The sequence below is a fragment of the Anopheles moucheti genome, chromosome 2, assembly GCF_943734755.1.
Source record: "Anopheles moucheti chromosome 2, idAnoMoucSN_F20_07, whole genome shotgun sequence".
Lineage (NCBI taxonomy): Eukaryota > Metazoa > Arthropoda > Insecta > Diptera > Culicidae > Anopheles > Anopheles moucheti.
This window is the reverse complement of record NC_069140.1, coordinates 65,708,500-65,728,511: the sequence shown is the minus strand read 5'-3', so window position 1 is coordinate 65,728,511 and position 20,012 is coordinate 65,708,500. Positions and strand designations below refer to the sequence as shown.

The 20,012-nt window shown below is 42.4% G+C and overlaps 1 protein-coding gene across 1 annotated transcript; it reads left to right on the top strand.

The window, feature by feature from the left end:
* The first annotated feature begins 2,846 nt into the window (after nucleotides 1–2,846).
* Nucleotides 2,847–14,963, top strand: LOC128297590 (uncharacterized). Its single transcript, XM_053033265.1, has 4 exons — nucleotides 2,847–2,895; nucleotides 6,664–7,313; nucleotides 14,106–14,396; nucleotides 14,946–14,963. The coding sequence occupies exons 1-4, from the start codon at nucleotides 2,847–2,849 to the stop codon at nucleotides 14,961–14,963; spliced, it is 1,008 nt and encodes a 335-aa protein (XP_052889225.1).
* Nucleotides 14,964–20,012: the final 5,049 nt, after the last annotated feature.

Here is a 20,012-nt window from a genome sequence, read left to right as displayed (position 1 = left end):
AAGTTTGCTAAACAGATATCGTTGGTAGAAGGATATGCGTTGGAACGGTATGCCTTTTTACCGAATTTCGTAGTAGAGCTTCACACTTTTAGCGATACCTCGGAAGCTGCGTATGGCGCATGTGTGTACGCACGATGTGAAAATGAAGAAGGAAAAGTTAGCGTATCACTATTGGCCTCCAAATCTCGTGTATCTCCACTGAAAAGATTAACGTTACCTCGTTTGGAGTTGAATGCCGCCCTGTTAGGCGCACACTTGCATGATCGAATACAAAAAGCTCTGCACATTGACATCGCTCGGTCATGGTTCTGGTCGAACTCAAGCGTCACGTTACAATGGATCGATTCACAACCGAAAAATTGGAAAACATACGTGCCTAAACGGGTAGCAGATATACAGCATTTCACTCGTGGAGGAATTTGGAAGCATATAGCGGGCTCGGAAAACCTTGCGGATCTGGTTTCGCGTGGCATGTCTGTTCCGGAGTTCTTAGAGAGTAAACTATGGCGTGATGGTCCCATTTGGTTGGTATCGCCGAAGCTCACGTGGTCAACATCAAGTTCAATTCAAGCATGTGAGGCAGAAATGGAAAAGCGACTAGTTACAGCCACTTTGACGGCATCAATATCAGTGCACCCTTGGTTCGAACGATATTCGTCCTTTAGAAAATTGATACGGGTCATCGCACAGTGCAGACTGTTTATAACTAAGCTAAAGGAGAGACCTCGAACCAACGCGTCCTATTCATTAGAGAGTATGAACGGATGTCTGTCACCAGATTTGTTACAGAAGACAGAAATCGACCTTGCGAGATTAGCTCAGCAGGATGCATTCAACACTGAGATAGCATTGCTGAAAAACGGGAAAGGTGTTAGCAAAGAACTCACCGTTAAAAAGGCTGAACCCCTTCTTAGATGAGAATGGTCTGCTACGCGTTGGAGGACGGCTAAAATTGTCTCAACTCCCATATAAAGCAAACATCCAGTATTGCTACCAAAAAATCATCTGTTTGCGCTACGAACAGGAGAGCATCTACACCTGAATCTCATACAAGGAGGAGGAAGATTGCTCCTATCGCACTTCCGTGAGATGTATTGGCCACTAAATGGGAAAGGTTTAGTGAAGAAAATAGTACGACATTGTTTCCGTTGCGCAATATTTCAACCCTCACTGGCGCAACAACAAATCGGACAACTGCCCACCTCCCGAACTACTCCTAGTCGTCCGTTTGCTGTAACCGGTGTCGACTACGCAGGACCATTGTACTTGAGGCCGGTACACAAGAGAGCAGCATCACTGATAGCATATTTGTGCGTGTTTGTGTGTTTTGCAACAACGAGCTCGTAGAGCTGTTTGAAATGTTCCAAGATGAACAGATGCAGAACAACATATCAGCAAACTGTGCCGAACGTGGCATAACATGGCATCTTACACCGCCTAAAGCACCTCATTTTGGCGGTGGTGAAAACGGCCGAGCGCCACTTGTATCGTCAACTGGGCAACGTCAAATGAGCTTCGAAGGTTATTGTACCGTGTTGCAACAAATCGAAGCAGTTATGAACTGCCGTCCGCTTCTGCCGATGTCGGGCGATCCCAACGATCTAGCAGCGTTGACAACAGCACACTTCCTCATCGGATTTGCTTTGCTATCAGTACCGGAATCGGACTACACGAAGATAAGGCCGTATGGATTAAGCGAGCTGCAAAAAATATAGATGGTAGTTCAACAGTTTTGAAAACACTGGAGGATGGAATACTTGCAGGAGTTACAAAAAGACACGAGAATAGCAACACGTAACGACGAAATATTGCCAGGCAGGATGGTGATTCTGATGGACGATCTACTACCAACTACCCGTTGGCCACTAGCACGAATCGTGAAGCAGCACACCGGAGCTGATGACATGACGCGAGTAGTAACGTTGCGTAACGTTGCGTACTGTGAAGAAATTGTAAGGCCAATTGCTAAAATGTTTTTGTTACCGATGGCATCGGTTGAGTTAATTGTGTGTATTTTGAGCTTAATTGTGTGTATTTTTACAGATCGCTGCGCCTTGTTCTTCTATACGGAAATTAATTTGTCAGGTGGATATATCAACGAGTTTTTTTTTAACAAGAACGGTTAAACATTCCAGCTCAAAGTAAATATGATATTTCACCGAATCCCTTTCTCGGGAACTACAAGATATAGTATGGACGACGTTGGAATGTAAGAACATGAGATGGCTCCCTTTGTGTTTACAGAAAGCAAACGAAGGATGAAAACATATAACGTGGCCTTAAATATTGTTCACGACCCTTCTCATGAAGTACCAACGCAAACCGATCTTATTGGGAAAGTAACCGAGCAGATTCATGTTCTCCCCCTTTTTGACACTGTTGTGACTGTTATCACAACGCGCGTTGTTTAAGGTTTGGTTTCGGATTTAATTGTAAGGTTTCGGAGTTAGGATGATGGTGGAACAGTGTCCACCATCATTATAGCAGCAAATCGCGGTGGTAAGAAGATCGAAAAAGCATAAATAAGGCCGAAGGATGTGCTTCGGTCTCTTTCACCGCGAACCGTGCTAAAATATAGACTAATTTTGTGATAGTTCAAAAACGAATATCGAACAATATTATTTATTTAGAACGGGACGCAAACATCCGCAACAGACACAGTCGCCTTTTTTCACAATTACAATAAATAACAAGTGCAATTAGTGAGCATCCCGTAAAACAAAAACTAATATACATATTATTATTCATTCACTTTCATTCGTGCAAAACCATCGCTCTATATCTTCGTGTCAGTATGTTAGTTTTGTGATTTGAAGTGTCATTGTGTTGTTGCGATAGTGTCTGGAATGTCTTCGATGCTTACACGAAAAAGAAGATATACATTGAGCTTGACCTGTTTCGCCGTGCTCACCGTGTTCGTCCAATTAATCTCTAGTTAATGAGTTCGGGGAAAAAAGATATCTGTTCCTACGGGCGTTGAAAGACAAAACGTTTCCTAAAACCCATGGATCTTTAGTGTCACAATAAAACGTGCCAATGGCAAAGTAGAAAGTGGGCACGCGATTGACTCACACGCTTACATGATCAAAACAACATCGGAAAAAAAACGTTTCAAGCTCTTCAAAAAATGAGCGCGCATGTAAAAGAATATTGATCGAACCTCACGCTACCCTCAACTCAGTGAAATTCGTTTTCTCATGCAGCTCGTTATCTGTTATGTCCACCGACGAAATTAACACTTTGTTGACAGGTGTCGGACATGTCCGTCCTCGCTCAGCCGAACACTGTTGACGGGGAATATATCCGTTCTAGCTTAACCGAACGTTTTTGTCGGGAGATGGACGTGTCCGTCTTGCGCATCGATGAAAGCACGCATACATGCGCACGATTTATTTCTGTTTGTGCAGCTGTTGTTTTCTTTTCTGGCTTATACACTCTAAGCAAAAACTACTTGAAGAACTAGTGATTTTCTTCATTGCCACCGTATTATTAGCGATGGCTCGACGTAACTACGATAACAATGGTTTGAACAAATTCGAAGCTTGCGGCTTTTTATCAATATTCAGTGATTCTTAAGATGAAAACAATATTACATCAACTAAACGAGCGATGAATTTTATATTTTGTGAAAGTGAGGTTGAAGAGTGGGTTGAACGAGATGAGCCACAAAATTTAAAACAATTCGATAATTGTGTTCTAGATCGACTCCTAGTAAATATGCTGAATTGGTGTGTCAGTTTTAATTAATTCAGTTAATTCAGCAAATAATCCAACGGCATTGGAAACGATGGAAGAAAATGTATTTGTATACTCTCTCGTATCGTATATCCTCTTTGTTGAATCTCCGAGGTGCTCTGTATTTCTTTATATACATAATTAAATGTATCCATATTTCCTAACAAATATTCAGCTTTACGAACCGATAACCCTTTATAGATGAACAATTCATTAAAGAACATTATGATGATGATCCATCAAAACATAATTTTAGAAACAGTATAATATTTTTGGTAATACAAGTGTATATATCCACTCCTAGATTGGATGTAAACAAAGATAAGGACACTGTAATATCCAGTCTATCTGAACGGCTCATGAGCGGGTTTTTGGATGAGACTGTATCTTCCGTCTTAATACCCTCAGAAGATTGGGTATCAAAGTTAATTGCTGAAACTGAAGTTATAGATGTTATACGTATGCCTCAAATCAGTTTCGTTAGTATCTTTACTCCAGACGTGATTTAAAACGAAGTTTCTATCACCATTCAAAAAATGCTAGTTTTGCATTTGTCAAGAGTCTATAATGAAGTGTTATCAAATCACGTTAGCAAAATGATCCTTCCACGGCGATAACAGTGTTGCCACGGCAGAAATGCTGTATAAAAATAAAATTTATGTTTATGGAACATTTCGGAAAATTGTGGGTTGCCAAAAATAATAAAAGATAAGTCAAAAACCTTCAGAAAGGGAAAATAGAATTTGTAATAAAAGGCCCCATTCTGCTACTAACGTGGAAAGACAAACGATTAGTGTTCGATCCCGCTTAATAGACGCATGTGCAAACGTCTGACGTGAAATTGTTAAATGGGTCATGAACGAACTAGACATTGGAAGCGTCTAATGAGATCCCAAAAACCACGTTGAAATAAAATGAGATCCTACTGGAGGATATGAAAGGAGCCAAAATTGGTGACTCGATCTCTCTTGTCTTTTTGTTCCTGCAACCTTCTTGTCGACAAAAGTGTGAACCCCATTTGTGAGCCCCATTGTCAACCCCACTGTGAACCCCATCGGCTCTCATCAGAGCTAAGAATATTTTCAAAGATAAAACCTCGACCAAAAACACAACGTATGACATCCCCCGGACGGACCATTAGTTCGCATGATATCAACTATTCATGATTCATGAATTCAGTTGCATGAACGCATGAATTGTAAAATGAACTTAAGGGACAATTGAATATACAGTAGCAAAGGGAAAGCCAAAGGAGTAACATCACTTCATACTTTAGCACAAATTAGAACCACTTTCGCCGCTAGTGTAAAATTATACATTTTTGAACCGGATTGGGTGAAAGTAACCAGCTGATTGTGATATTTTCAACTTCACTACGTGAATTGAGGGATAAGTGATTTTGGCATTGCTATAGTTGTGTGAGTTCGATGAAACGCAACGGTCGTCGCCTAGCACCACAGGCACGAAATTAGTTCAAACGTGTATCACGTACGCGTTTGCAAGAGACACTCTGTTTCTGTTCCACAATTTTGCACGTTTAGTTCACGTGTCGTGAAAATTGTGAGTTGTTGCACCGCATCAACGAGAAAGCGTCATTGGCTTAGCGTTTTGAACAGTGTAGCGTCCCGTTAACATCGCCATCGCGAAATGTGACCATCTTAACGAATAGTCGTTCCCGCCATCATTTGAACAACTTGCATGCAAGATAGTAAGTTGTAACGATCGTCGACCCTACACGCGTATCTAAGTATTAGTGAAGTGCGTTAAGATGGAAAAGAAAATTAAAGCCGCGCAATTAAAAAAGCGCCAAGCTCAAGCGCTGATTAAGAACATTGAGCAGTTCAAATTTAACTTTACCGACAGTGATGTGAATGAAATTTCCGTGTGTTTTGAACAGTTAGAGCAATATATTGCCAAAATATGGATGCAATCTCCAAACTGGAAGAGTTGGATGAGTCAGCGGAATCACTAGAGACATACCTGCAAGAAAGGTGCGAGATGGACAATGTGTATCGCAAAATAAAAGGATTCTTGCTTCAGAAGCAACCATGCGAAGCAAATCCGCTAAATGCTTCAGTGCTGTTTGCGAACACGAGTGTTGGTGCGGCAGGTCATTCGGGACCAAGTTTACGGCTCCCGAAAATCGGATTACCATCTTTCGATGGTGATTCAACGAAGTGGCCCTCCTTCCGTGATCGATTTATATCGATGATCGATTCGTCAGCAGAGATTCCGACGATCATGAAGCTGCAATACCTGTTGTCTTCATTGAAGGGGGAAGCCGCGCTGCTCTTCGAGCACACCACGCTGATAGCAGACAATTACGCTGGCACATGGGCCGCAATGTTGAAAACCTACGACAACCCGCGTATGCTGGTCCGGTAAATTCACCATCTCCCAGCGGTGAAATCGGAGTCTGCGGAAGAATTGGCGCACCTGGTCGTCGAGTTTAAGCGTCATGTAGACGGCTTAAAAAAGCTGAAGGAACCTGTCGACAGGTGGCTGGCGGCGAGCATAAAGTAGGAGCAAGGCCGAAAACTGCAGTGAATGCAGCGACAACACGGCACTCGACGCATGGCCAGTCCAACGGCATGCAGCTACCTTGCCCGATGGGTTGCGAAGAGGCGCACAATCTTCGCAGCTGTCCTGAGTTTCTGAAAGGAGATGTCCAGCATCGGCGAGAAGTGGTGGCGAAGGAGCGGCTATGCTTCAACTGCCTGAACCAAAACCACCAAGTGAGGTCATGTAAGTCACTTAATCGTTGCATTACGTGCAACGCCAGACATCATAGCCTATTACATGACAACACACGTCCGAATGTGTCGATGGCGGCAAAGGCCGAACAAGAGATGTCATTTCTTGAAACGGCATTGCTTTGGGTGGTCGATGACCATGGTATTCGGCATGAAGCACGAGCGCTCATCATAGGTATCGGTCAAGCGGTACAACAGGTTAAAGGGTCCATCGATGCTGCAGTGCAATCGAAGTCATTGCAGTTTTCAACCACTATGGAATTTCTGATTTTGAAAACACCGTCTGCTGAGATTCCAATAACACCGATCGACACAACATCATGGAAGATTCCGACTGTCTCGTTAGCAGACCCATCATTCCACATCCCAGGTAGAATAGATATCGTCATCGGTAGTGACGCATATTGGGAAATGCATACTGGCAGAAAGCGTGCACTAGGTAGAGGCAGACCATGGTTGGTAGAGACGCCCTTCGGTTGGACAGTCTCTGGGAATACTTTCCACACATCGGCTTCGAGCCAACGGTCCTGCCTCACCACCGTTAGTCAATCTTCGCTTGACACTATGCTGCAACGTTTCTGGGAAACAGAAAGCACCCTAGAAGGTCCCGCGTTATCCATAGAAGAGGACCAATGCGAGAAACATTATGCGGCCACTACAACGCGTGATAGTCAAGGTCTATACGTAGTAAGCTTGCCGCATAAGACCGATTCCAAGATTGCATTGGGACAACCTAGAGCGATTGCCGATCGCCGGCTCGTTGCCGTTGAACGACGATTGTTGAACAATCCTGAAATGGAGGTAGAATATAAAAAGTTTTTAGGAGTATGGTTCTCTCGAACCGATAGTTCGATCCTCCTTTTATTGACCCTTCCTGATTGTTGGCTTGAGTGCCACACGTTTTTTCACCAACTTATACGACTTGGGCTTTCGAACGAGGATTGGATGGAAACTTCCCGTCGGAGTGCAGAGCGATAACTAACTTTGTTCGGACATGCCACCGCTTTTATATTGTGCTGGCCATGTCTCCAACTTTCCTAACACCGCACAATTCGTGCTCGATCCTGTCTGTGTTTTCGTTTGTTCGCCTATTCCACGAAACGTATTTCGCTATCCCTTTGTTCTAGTTTGGTGATTCTCCTACAAACAAGGATCTTATTGTTCTCCCGTTGACCTGACAAACTTCCCAACTATCATATTATTAGTTCATCCAATTCTCCCTAGGTGTCGCGTTTTCGTGTCCTAGCTAACCAAGTTTTGTCGCTACACAGTTACCTATGAGACTGCCTCAGCGCCATTTTTGGCCACACGCACGTTGCAACAGATTGCGCACGACCACAAGGGCCAGCGATAGATCCAGTTTTGCACGACTTCTACGTAGATGATCTATTGACCGGTGCGGCGGACCTGGCAGAAGCCATCGAAGTGCGCAAGCAAATTTCGCAAATGCTGGATTCAGCCGGCTTTGCATTAAAAAAGTGGGCGTCAAATATTCCTGATGCACTACGAGATGTCCCACTAGAGGATCTTGGGATCCAATCGATGCACGAATGGAAGGATGGCCAAGCAGTATCAACGCTAGGGTTGGTTTGGGAACCAGCCAATGATATGTTTTGCTTCAAAGTCAATCTTCCACCTCCTGCTGAAGTGTTAACGAGAAGTCTGGTCTTGTCGTATACGGCAAGTACAATGTCGGACAAATCAATAAGACCACCCATCAATCCAAACTTTTAGTTGTTAATTTGGCTAAATTTGTGTGGTAAATTATTGCCAATTAATGATAAAATATTCTTTTTAGTCTTAACTATTTATCGAACATTTGCTTTGGATAAAGAAAAAAGTACACAAGTTTTTACAGGCAAACACTTAGCAAAAGTCTTAAATCTACGCGACATAAATATAAGACCACCTACGCACTACAAGCACAAGCGCATCGAAAATTAAGCGCTCATATATTTTTTGTCGCTCCGAGAGGGTACTCATTGCTCAGTAGTGAGTATCTACTCATGAGGGTACTTATAACGGTAACTTGTTTTGCAAAAGCGACGCTTCGTTCTTGCTCGCTAATCAGTCTTGCGTCAGCCTTCAAATCGTGAACATCACCGTATTTTTGTGCAATCGCCTTGTTTTTTTTTTGCAATGGGACGCAGTTATCATTCCACTGCTGATCAGCGTTTGTTTATCAAACAACAAGCTGCTGTTGGTAAGTCTCAGAGAGAGATAGCTGCTATGCTCGGGCGCTCGAAATCGTTTGTTTTCAATGGGCTTCACGCAAGTAAAACGAAATTAGCGTCGGGACGTCCTCGCAAGACGACCTCGAAGGACGATGCACGCATCAAAAGGTTGTGTAACATCGACCCGTTTCAATCTGCAAGGGCCATTCGTGATGAGCTGGGTTTGTGCGTAAGTGCAAGAACAGTTCAACGACGCTTGGTCGAGAAGAGCCTTCAGGGACGTTCTCCACGCAAGGTTCCTCTTTTGAAACGGGTGCATATCCAAGCCAGGATCAAATTTGGGCATGAACATTACGATTGGGCTGGAGACAATGCATCCAATGCGAAACGTTCTGTGGTCGGACGAATCAAAAAATCAATTTGATTGGTTCGGACGGCAAGCATTGGGTCAAACGACTACCAAATTGTGCTTTCCGGCCACAGTACACTGTAAAAACGGTGAAACACGGTGGCGGTAACATCATGGTGTGGGGTTGCTTTTCTTGGCACGGGGTTGGTCCAATATTTTGGATAAAGCAAAATATGGACCAACATCTGTATATCCAGATACTAGAGCAAGTGATGTTGTCGCACGCTGAGTGGGAGATGCCACTTCGATGACAGTTTATGCAGGACAATGATCCGAAGCATACTGCAAAAAAAAACGCAGAAATGGCTCGCTGACAAAAGGCTCAACGTGATGAAGTGGCCTGCACAATCTGCCGATCTCAATCCAATTGAGAACCTGTGGAAGATAGTCAAGGACAGACTCGGTACCACAAAGTCTCGAAATCGAGAGGAATTGTGGAAAAGGGTACAAGAAGCTTGGTACGACATCCCACAGTCGACATGCCAAGCTCTTGTAGAGTCCATGCCCAGAAGAGCAAGGGCAGTTCTGCAGAACCACGGTCACAGTACCAAATACTGAGTCCAGCTCAAACCGAGTCAGCCCGGGATAAGGCTTCTTAGTTTAGGGAGGAAATGCCCTTTTTAACAAAAAAATATAAATATTTGCAATTAATTCCTTAAGTGTTCTTATTTTTTTGTCGCATGGTTTTTGGCCAATTTTTGGTTTGAGGACCATACAAGCTTCTTAATTATTTACGTGGTTCTTGGGACGACTTCATCGTTTAACCAACACACTAAGCAATGTATCAAATAGTTGTTTTCAACGATGCAAAGAAAAACATAGCAGATGCAGCATTTTACGAGGGCTGACAATAAAGTAAGGTCTCCAACGCTGCAACTTCGCCGGATCACGCGCTAGGCGAAATCTGACAACACCGCCGTGTTCCTTGATTCCCCCACTACCACTTTGCTGCTGGGTGAGGCTTCCCCGACCGCTCAGCCTTGGCTGAGCAGCCGTCAACAATGGAGGTACCCATCGCGTCAGCGTCCCAGTGCGAATTGCGTTCTGTAATACGTTTTTTGAGTGCGAAAAAGGTGACACCTATTGAAATCCATCGTCAACTAGTTGAAGTTTACGGGGAAAAGTGTATGGACATAAAAAAACGTGCGTCAGTGGAGCCGCGAGTTCAATTCCGGGCGCACTAATGTTCACGACGAGGAGAGAAGTGGCCGACCGTCGGTCTCGGATGCGATTGTTCAAGCAGTGGAGGCAGAAATGCTCAAAAACCGCCGTGCGACAATTAGGGACTTGGAAGAGAAGCTTGGAGAAGTGTGTAACAGCGAAACAATCCGTCATATCCTTGTGAACAACTTGCAGTAACACAAAGTTTCTGCCCGAGGGGTGCCTAAACAGCTGACCGAAGACCACATGAAGCAGCGCGTGGAATGTGCGATTTCAAATAAATGTCATTTTCTATGAAAAAAAAATTGGAGACCTTACTTTATTGTCAGCCCTCGTATTTATAACAAAACCGGGTGGTCCTATTGTTTTGTCCGACACTGTATATTCGACCCTCTTAGGCTATTGGGTCCGACCATCATCTTGGCTAAGATGTTCTTGCAGCGACGGAACTGCGCATTGCGGAACTGAGGCTGTGCCAGCTAGCTCAACGGGATTCATTCGCGGAAGAGCTGGACGACATGCAACGAGGGAAACGTGTTGGTGAAAGATCGAAGCTGAAGTCACCGTACCTTGATGAAGGAGGTATGTCGGCTGGGAAATGCGAACATTTCCAAGGATGTTAAGCACCCCATCATCCTTGCGGCTTCATATCACCTATCTACACTGTTAGTATCAGCATATCATCTGAAGTTACTACATGCTGGTTCGCAGTTGATGTTGGCAACGATTCGACAACGCTTCTGGTTGATTGGTGGTCGAAGCATCGAAGATCTTGAAAGGAGCGTTTACCATCGATGCCACACTTGTTTTAAGAACAAGCCGGTTTTTGTGAAGCAGGCGGTAGCTGATTTGCCTGAATCACGAGTGACACCGACGAGACCATTTGCAGTTAGCGGTGTGGACTATTGCGGACCATTTCTGCTGAAATCAACGATCCGCAACCGGAGTGCAAGAAAAGCATACATCGCGATCTTTGTGTGCTTCTCAACGCGAGCAGTTCTCATCGAGTTGGTGAGCGATCTCACCACGATAGCATTTCTGGCAGCATTACGACGTTTTGTCCCACGCAGAGGCAAAGTCTCTGAGTTACACTCGGATAATGCGACTACGTTTAAGGGAGCAGCCCACGAATTGAACCGCATTTATAAAATGTTGAAAGCTGATGAAAGTGATAGGAGATTAATCTTTGATTGGTGTGTTCATTCCCCCACGGGCGCCTCATTTTGGGGGACTTTGGGAGGCAGCAGTAAAATCAGCGAAAAGGCACATTGCTAAAACGATAGGAGTTAGTAGGATTACGCAAGAAAACATGCTTACCCTTCTCGCGCAAGTGGAACAATGCCTCAATTCACGTCCGTTAGTACCATTGTCGAATGAACCGACCGATTTAGAAGTTTTAACTCCACGCCATTTCTTAGTAGGGTCCAACATGCAAGCGGTACCAGAGGTTGACTTTAGTAATCGTCAAGACAACCGATTAACAAAATACCAGCTCGTGCAGAAACATGTACCAACGATTTGGGCACGATGGTACCCAGAGTACTTACAGCAATTCCAGACTAGAGCCAAACACTCTAACGCGTCACCGGTAAAGTTAGAAGTGAACCGATTAGTGATTGTAAGGGAGGATAACGTGCCACCTAGTATGTGGCCGAAAGGGCGAATAATAGCACTACACCCAGGTAAAGACGGCGTAGTAAGAGTAGTAACCTTACGCACTGGGTCAGGAAAAGAAATCGTTAGAGCAGTGAACAGACTTGCGCTATTGCCAAATCCTATAGAGGATCAGTCTGCTCACAACCAAACCACGTGTTAGAATAGCAGTACGATCATTGTCACGATTGACAGATGCAATGTTAACACTGCCGATCAATGTAGTAAACAATAGAAATTAGTTACAGGAATTAAACGGCTACAGGAATTAAATCGTTACAAGAATTGGAATTTATAATTAGTACTAGGTTAAAAGAATTCTCTTTTGGTGGCCGGAATGTTGGAGCCGGAGGGTTTAGCTAAATTGTAAATATGTCAAGAAATTGTTTTGTTTATATCTGTTCGCACTTGACAACTCTAGGAGCTATATCCCAGATCGCAAATGTCACTGAAAAGACGTCTTTTGGCGGTCTTATCGCCCGCCGTTAGACCGCCGAAAGACGTCTTTTTAACGAGGGTTTAGACCGATTTTGACATTTGCCGCAGCCAAAAAATTGGCAACGCTGCCAAAAACAAAATTTTCAGCTTCATCCCCCCCCCCCCCCCTTCCCCTCTCACCCTTCCCTCTTGGTTCTTTTTTTCTTCTATGCATCCCTCAATCATTTTACCGTCTATATTTAGAATCGAACTCTTATTGCGTGTGTCTCAATCTTCAGTATGTTATGTATTTGTCTTTTACGTCTGTGTTGAATTGGGGGCTAATATAGGGCTATAAAAGCACCCATGATGGAGTCAAGCGAAATATGCACTGCTGTGTATGTCTTCGTCATGAATTTGCGCTAGATGCACCAAATTGATGGTGCAGTTAAAGGTCGGTATGTATTTTGGTTTCGTTGAAGCCTCGGCCTCAGCGAAAAGTGTTTCCTGAATTGAATGGAGGTATAAATAGTCTCTATTTTACATGCATTTTCGGACACTGATTCCAGTGGAACAGCATCATCATTACCGTCATCAAACCGTCATGAGTTTGTCTCGTCTTGTTTTCGTGTGATCGTAGCGTAAACTATTGTGAATACATCAGAGGGGCAAATATAATGTAACAAGAGCTCTGCTTGCAACCAAACGTGCGATAATAATTTAACTTTCACGACGAAGAATATCACATGCACATTCATAGGTCGGATGCGGTGATGAAAATTGTAACTTATTTTAACCACTGCGAGATGGCACTGGAGCTGTTGTGCGATGTAAAAGGATCATCTAAAGGTTAAGGACCCTCTTCTAGTACAAGATGGACCTGTATCATGGTAAAAAAGCACATTCATTTCTTTCATTCCTTTGGTTCTGCCGGCAGCATGATCATGACGGTGATACCGGTTGCACGAACATGACGGTGATAAAGAAGCGAATAAGGCTTTATTCGCAATGGCAGACGATGCAGAAGACTCCTCACTGTTATTTTCAACATGTAAACAACTGCATTTCATATAAATGCAGATAAAACTCGTTCGTTTCTGCAGCGGCTTCTCTCATGTTGTTTACGTGAGCTTCTTCTTCTTCTTCTTCTTGGTGAAGGTGTGACAACCAATATGCTGCCCAAGGTACCAAGATCAACAACCAAGCAATGCCCCCGAAGGTGGGCTAAAACTTGCAAAATGTTGAAAAATCGTCTGAATGTTAATAAAACGTAATTGTAAAATTAGTTAAAATCTTTTTAAAGTCATATAAGATAAAATTGCTGACCATAATGCAGTAAAAATGCCTTAAAAACACGTGCACTCTTGAACTCTGTAGCGTAAATCGACAATGTTAGTCCGTCCGGCTGTCTTTTGCATTTTGGGATATGTAAACAAGACGCAACATGTCAGGCATATGAACTATGGTAGAATTAAGTTGCATGAACGCATGAATTGTAAAATGAACTTAAGGGACAATTGAATAAACAGTAGCAAAGGGAAAACCAAACGAGTAACATCACATCACATTAGCACAAGTTAGAACCACTTTCGCCGCTAGTGCAAATTATACAGCAGTAATAGTCGTTATCGATCCTTCATTTCCTATCCTAAGGCTTGGTTCATTTAGAAATGGGGCACTTTGATTGATTTATAGTGGCGCCCCCCGTGGACAAAAATGGAAACTGTTGACAGCGTTTTGTAGACAATAGTAAACATTTCGCTTTGTGAAAACTTCACGCAATTTTGTTTTCCCTGCTCCAAGATATTCGACATGCAAGAGGAGAAGCGAAAACTGATAGTGGACAACTATCTGCAAAATCCAGCAGTGTCATCTCGGGAGCTGGCAAAACAGTTAAGTTTGCCTAAGTCGACTGTTTCGCGAGTGATTAAAAAGTACAAAGAGACACAGACGATTGTTCGTAAGGTGCAAACTAAGCGACGGAGTGAAACCGTGGATCGTCAACTGCGATTGAGAGTCATTCGGAAAATCAAGGCTAACCCAAACATCTCCGACTACGACTTGGCCAAAAATCTCAACGCCGACCGCTCTACTGTACGGCGAATCCGACTCCGAGAAGGTTTTAAGTGTTTTCGAACAAGTAAACACCCTAATCGAAACATGAAACAACAAACAATGGCAAGAAACCGAGCTCGGAAGCTGTACGATCAAGTGCTGACCAAACCGCATGGTTGCATTTTGATGGACGATGAAACCTACGTGAAAGCCGATTTTAAACAAATCCCGGGTGTTGAATTTTATAAGGCTTATGCTCGCGGCAACGTCTCCAAGAGATTCTAATTTGTTTTTGCCGATAAATTTGCTAAAAAATTTATGATTTGGCAAGGAATCTATGAATGAATGGCAAGAAGACCAACGTGTTTGTGACAAATAAGAACATGAATTCGGATTTGTATAAGAATGAGTATCTTAAGAAACGTATTTTGCCATTTATTAGGTCTCATCATGGGTCAGTAATGTTTTGGCCTGATCTAGCAAGCTGCCATTATAGCAAGGACGTGCTACAATAGTACAACGATAATGGTGTGAAATTTATACCAAAAACGCTGAATCCACCAAATTGCCCCCTGTTCCGTCCAATAGAGCGATATTGGGCAATAATGAAACAAAAACTAAAGCAAAAGGGTGCATGAACTAAGGACATAATACAAATGAAGAATTGGTGGAATTTACTGGCCAGGACAGAGACTGAAGCAGCTGTGCGGCGGTATCAACAGAAAAATCCGAAAATTTCGAAATTTTCGAAAGCGAAGTGTAATTTTTTTCATATTTTTTAAAAATATATTATATCGAAACCTATAATACGGCGAGAGCCGTCATCATGGAATAAATAAAAATAAATATATCGAAATCTATGATTCATTCATACAAAGTTTTTCAATTGGATTAACGGTATAAAAGATACCCGCTGTGCAAAATACCCCATTTCTAAATGAACCAAGCCTAATCAATTTAATTTCCTTATTACGCATCGCTTATACGGAAGAATTTTCACTACCTCATAGGGTCCAACGTACTTATCTTCCTATCCTAATTTGAGTGACGGGTATTGCTACGAGATCATTAACTCTATATTTTCGATTTGGCTTATGCCGTTAATTATAAGTTTTATGATTTTCCTTCTAATGATTGATTGAATTTTAATGATACCCTCCCGTGCGAGCTTCCTAAGCGCTAAGCGGTCGTTTTCAAATTCTGTTTGCAATTCCTGTTCCAAGATATTACACGAGACGTGCCTAACAGTTGCCGGTTCAAAACATTGAAGCAAAATAAAGTGCATTAAAACTGGAGAACTTAATACCAAACCTTAACATATTCGTTCAACTCATGGATGATATGGGTACAAATTTCTCGGACGATCAGTGAAATGGAGTTGCTAGAAACCTAAAATTAATTATATGATTAATAAAGAGTATATAATGTTTACAAATAACTTATTCTGAATATGAAAGCCAATGAGATTCATATGAATCGCCTGTAACCAAAAACCGAAGCGCTATGGCGAGCTGTTGCTTGGGAGACCCAGTCATGCAAAGGCGTTTTGAGTTTTGTGTCAAGTCGGATTCGAGCAGACCACCGACAGGAAGACGAACTTAGACCTTCACGCACACACTCTCACCGCGATGGTATATAAAGCGGCGCGTAACCACACCCGCTTCAGTCGCCCGGCGGCTTTTGCAGCGTGTGGACCTATGCCGGGTCGTAGCAAAAATATGATTTTATGCTAAAAAAGAGGGATGGGGGAACTAGCACCACTCTCTGGCTCTCTCGTGAGAGCCGTTATCAGAGAATGATACTCTTTTTCCCCATACTATTTGCGTGGCGATAGTGCTGTAATGAAAGAGAATTGGATTGGATTTAGTCGGTCGAGGAGCAGCAATATGTACATCCTTCAGGGTCGCGCGAGTAGCTTGGCTCACGTGCGTTGCTAACGGTTTATAAACAAAGCCTAACGGGAAGGATTTTTGTCATTGAAAATTTTAAAAAACATTCAAATGGCTTGGCGATTGGCTGTTTTTAAATAAAACATAAAATTTAAGGCATTTTGAAATAATTTTTGCATTGAAAAATAATGAAAAAAAAAATAATTTGTATAAGTTTTAGAACTTTTCAAACACCATAACAAGATGTATTATTTTATTCTTTACATTTTTGTAGAACATCATTTTTATCTATCTCTGCTACTTTTCTAGTTATTCTTAAAAATGTGTGAAAATTATGGAAAAAACACCACTGATGTGTATAGAAAAACTACATTTTTTATTCTTAACCACTTTGTAGAACAATGTATGTATCTAACACTTAAACTTTTCCTGCTATTTTTAAATACTTCCGTGTGTTACCGATCGCCACAAAGCAATGTCTTCGAATGTATCAAATTATACCTAGTTTTGATCATTGAATTTGTGCGCTTGTCCTTCAAATATCTTAGGAAAAAGTGTTCCAATTGTTTAGTTAAAGTGTTGCCAATACTTTACAACCGATGGTTTATAAATAAAGAATAGTTTGAAAACGATTAAATGCAGAAATCCACACACGCCGGTCAGTTGGACGCTTTGAACAAACACCGGCTCTAGTTCGGCAGTCGCGAACACAGTACATAGGCGCGTACACTGTACGAACAAACACCGACTTTAATTCAGCAGACGCGAGCACAGTACACAGGTACCTGTCGACACACGCGTTGTCGGTCGGTCGCTTTGAATGTGTTGGTGCGTTGCGATGTCCGTATACGCGCGATGGAGGGCGTGGATCGCGTACCGTGATTTTGCGTGTGTATCACGTGTGTGTTCATTTTTTTATCTCGCGTCGCATGTAGGCCAGAACGAGAGATATGAATAAAAAATGGACAGGCGGAGTCGAATTGCTCGTTGAAATGTGCAGGACTATTTGCTTACTTTCTCCGGAACGGAAGACGTGAGTGCGTGGGTTGTTGAGTTTGAAAAGAGTAGCAAACTGTTCAAATGGCGCGACCTGCACAAGCTTGTCTACGCAAAGCGCGTCCTGGTAGGCGCTGCTAAGGCTTTTGTGAAAAGCATCCCAGAAGTTTGTTCGTGGGATGAACTGAAAAGTGCGCTCGTAAACGAATTTGAAGAAAAGGTGTCCAGTGCAAGTGTTCACGAATCGTTGCGTAAACGAAAGAAAAAGGCGGAAGAAACATACGCCGAGCATATTTACGCTATGTGTGAACTAGGCGAAAAGGGACATGTTGACGAAGAATACCTATGTGAGTATGTAGTGCAGGCTTGACGATAAACCTTCAAACAAAGTGTGTTTGATCGGTACGAAAACGGTAAAAGAGCTGAAAAGCCAAATAAAAACGTATGAAAAGCTGACCGCGCTGATTCGGGAACAACGATCGAAACGACCGGGTACTGTTAAGATCCCAGACGGAAACAAACAACAGACGCCAACTGTTAGTGTGAAATGCCGTAAATGCGGGAAAACGGGGCATATCGCAAAAGAAAACATAAAAAAATCCACAAAATGATTTTGAATGACCGTAAAATGAAGTTGATCGAGATAGCAGAGGCCTTAAAGATATCAAAGGAACGTGTTGGTCATACCATTCATCAATATTTGGATATGCGAAAGCTCTGTGCAAAATGGGTGCCGCGCGAGCTCACATTTGACCAAAAACACCAACGTGTTGATGATTTTGAGCGGTGTTTGCAGCTGTTAACTCGTAATACACCCGAGTTTTTGCGTCGATATGTGACAATGGATGAAACATGGCTCCATCACTACACTCCTGAGTCCAATCGACAGTCGGCTCAGTGGACAGCGACCGGTGAACCGGCTCCGAAGCGTGGAAAGACTCAAAAGTCCGCTGGCAAAGTAATGGCCTCTGTTTTTTGGGATGCGCATGGAATAATTTTTATCGATTATCTCGAGAAGGGAAAAACCATCAACAGTGACTATTATATGGCGTTATTGGAGCGTTTGAAGGTCGAAATCGCGGCAAAACGGCCCCATATGAAGAAGAAAAAGGTGTTGTTCCACCAAGACAACGCACCGTGCCACAAGTCATTGAGAACGATGGCAAAAATTCATGAATTGGGCTTCGAATTGCTTCCCCACCCACCGTATTCTCCAGATCTGGCCCCCAGCGACTTTTTCTTGTTCTCAGACCTCAAAAGGATGCTCGCAGGGAAAAAATTTGGCTGCAATGAAGAGGTGGTCGCCGAAACTTAGGCCTATTTTGAGGCAAAACCGAAGGAGTACTACCAAAATGGTATCAAAAAATTGGAAGGTCGTTATAATCGTTGTATCGCTCTTGAAGGGAACTATGTTGAATAATAAAAACGAATTTTGACAAAAAAATGTGTTTTTCTTTGTTAGACCGGGGACTTATCAACCAACCTGTTATATCCCTTCGTAGTCCAACTTTTGTTTTTTGTTGTCTTTGTGGATAATTGTTTTATGTAGTGCCACTTTAAGCCGATGAGGAAACAGTCACCTGCAAGGACAACGCCAAAACCACTGAATGGGAGGCAGACTTATAGGTGTAAACTTGCAGTCCGTCTAATCCATTTGCTGTCTTGTTTTGTTCCAGTTCCGTTAAGGGTCAGCCAATGTCGGACATAGTAGGTTGTTCCAGTGAAGAGCGGCGCAATCGCCCATCAGCCACACCACAAACAATAGCTTCAACACAGACACCACTATGCATCACAACAACTAAAACAATAGCCCCGGATCAATACCATCACACAAAACAATAGGACAACATACATATCACATACAACAACGATGGACAAACGACAAACTACATCAAAATACGCCAACTACCAGTACAACCGAGCATGCCCGGGATAAGGCAAATCGCAAGGAGGAAATGCCTTGTGCCACTTGTTATTATTGCTCAACACAAGCGGTGTTGAAAATACGGCATTGCCGTCATAAATTTAATTTTAATTAAATTTATATTTATTTATAATTATATATATATATATATATATATATACATATATATATATATATATATATATATATATATATATATATATATATATATATATATATATATATATATATATATATATATATATATATATATATATATATATATATATATATATATATATATATTTATATATATATATATGTAAAAATATATATATGTAAAGGGTTTCGAATATTTAGTGACAACCACAACCAGACAGCGAGCGTCTTCTTTCCGCTACATGATCGCGACTAACTCTTTATTATAAAAATTCCGTGTTTTTATACCCATCGTCATATCATCGCTTCTCTTTCTCCTACTCTCTCTTATTTTTGTACAGCGGCACTAATGCGGCGGTACACCTCCCAAACATTACTTCTTACATATATATACCACGAGGACCACGAAACTTCTATAACCAATGCACGTAGTTCCTTACTTACCGGTACTGCCTCGGATTCATCCACTCTCTACGATGGATTTATGCCTGTCAAGGACATGGATGTTTGTCACACACGTTTCAAAACACATATCTGAAGTAGAAATGAGGAGCTATATCATCAGCTGACTTGGACTTGGTCTGACTGCGTGGTTAAGACAATATTAGGTCCGCAAATAAATAACGGCCGTTTTTACATCCATGGGGCCACTGTGGACTGTGGCGCGATTTTGACGTTTACAACCATCATAAATCAAATTCGGGAATG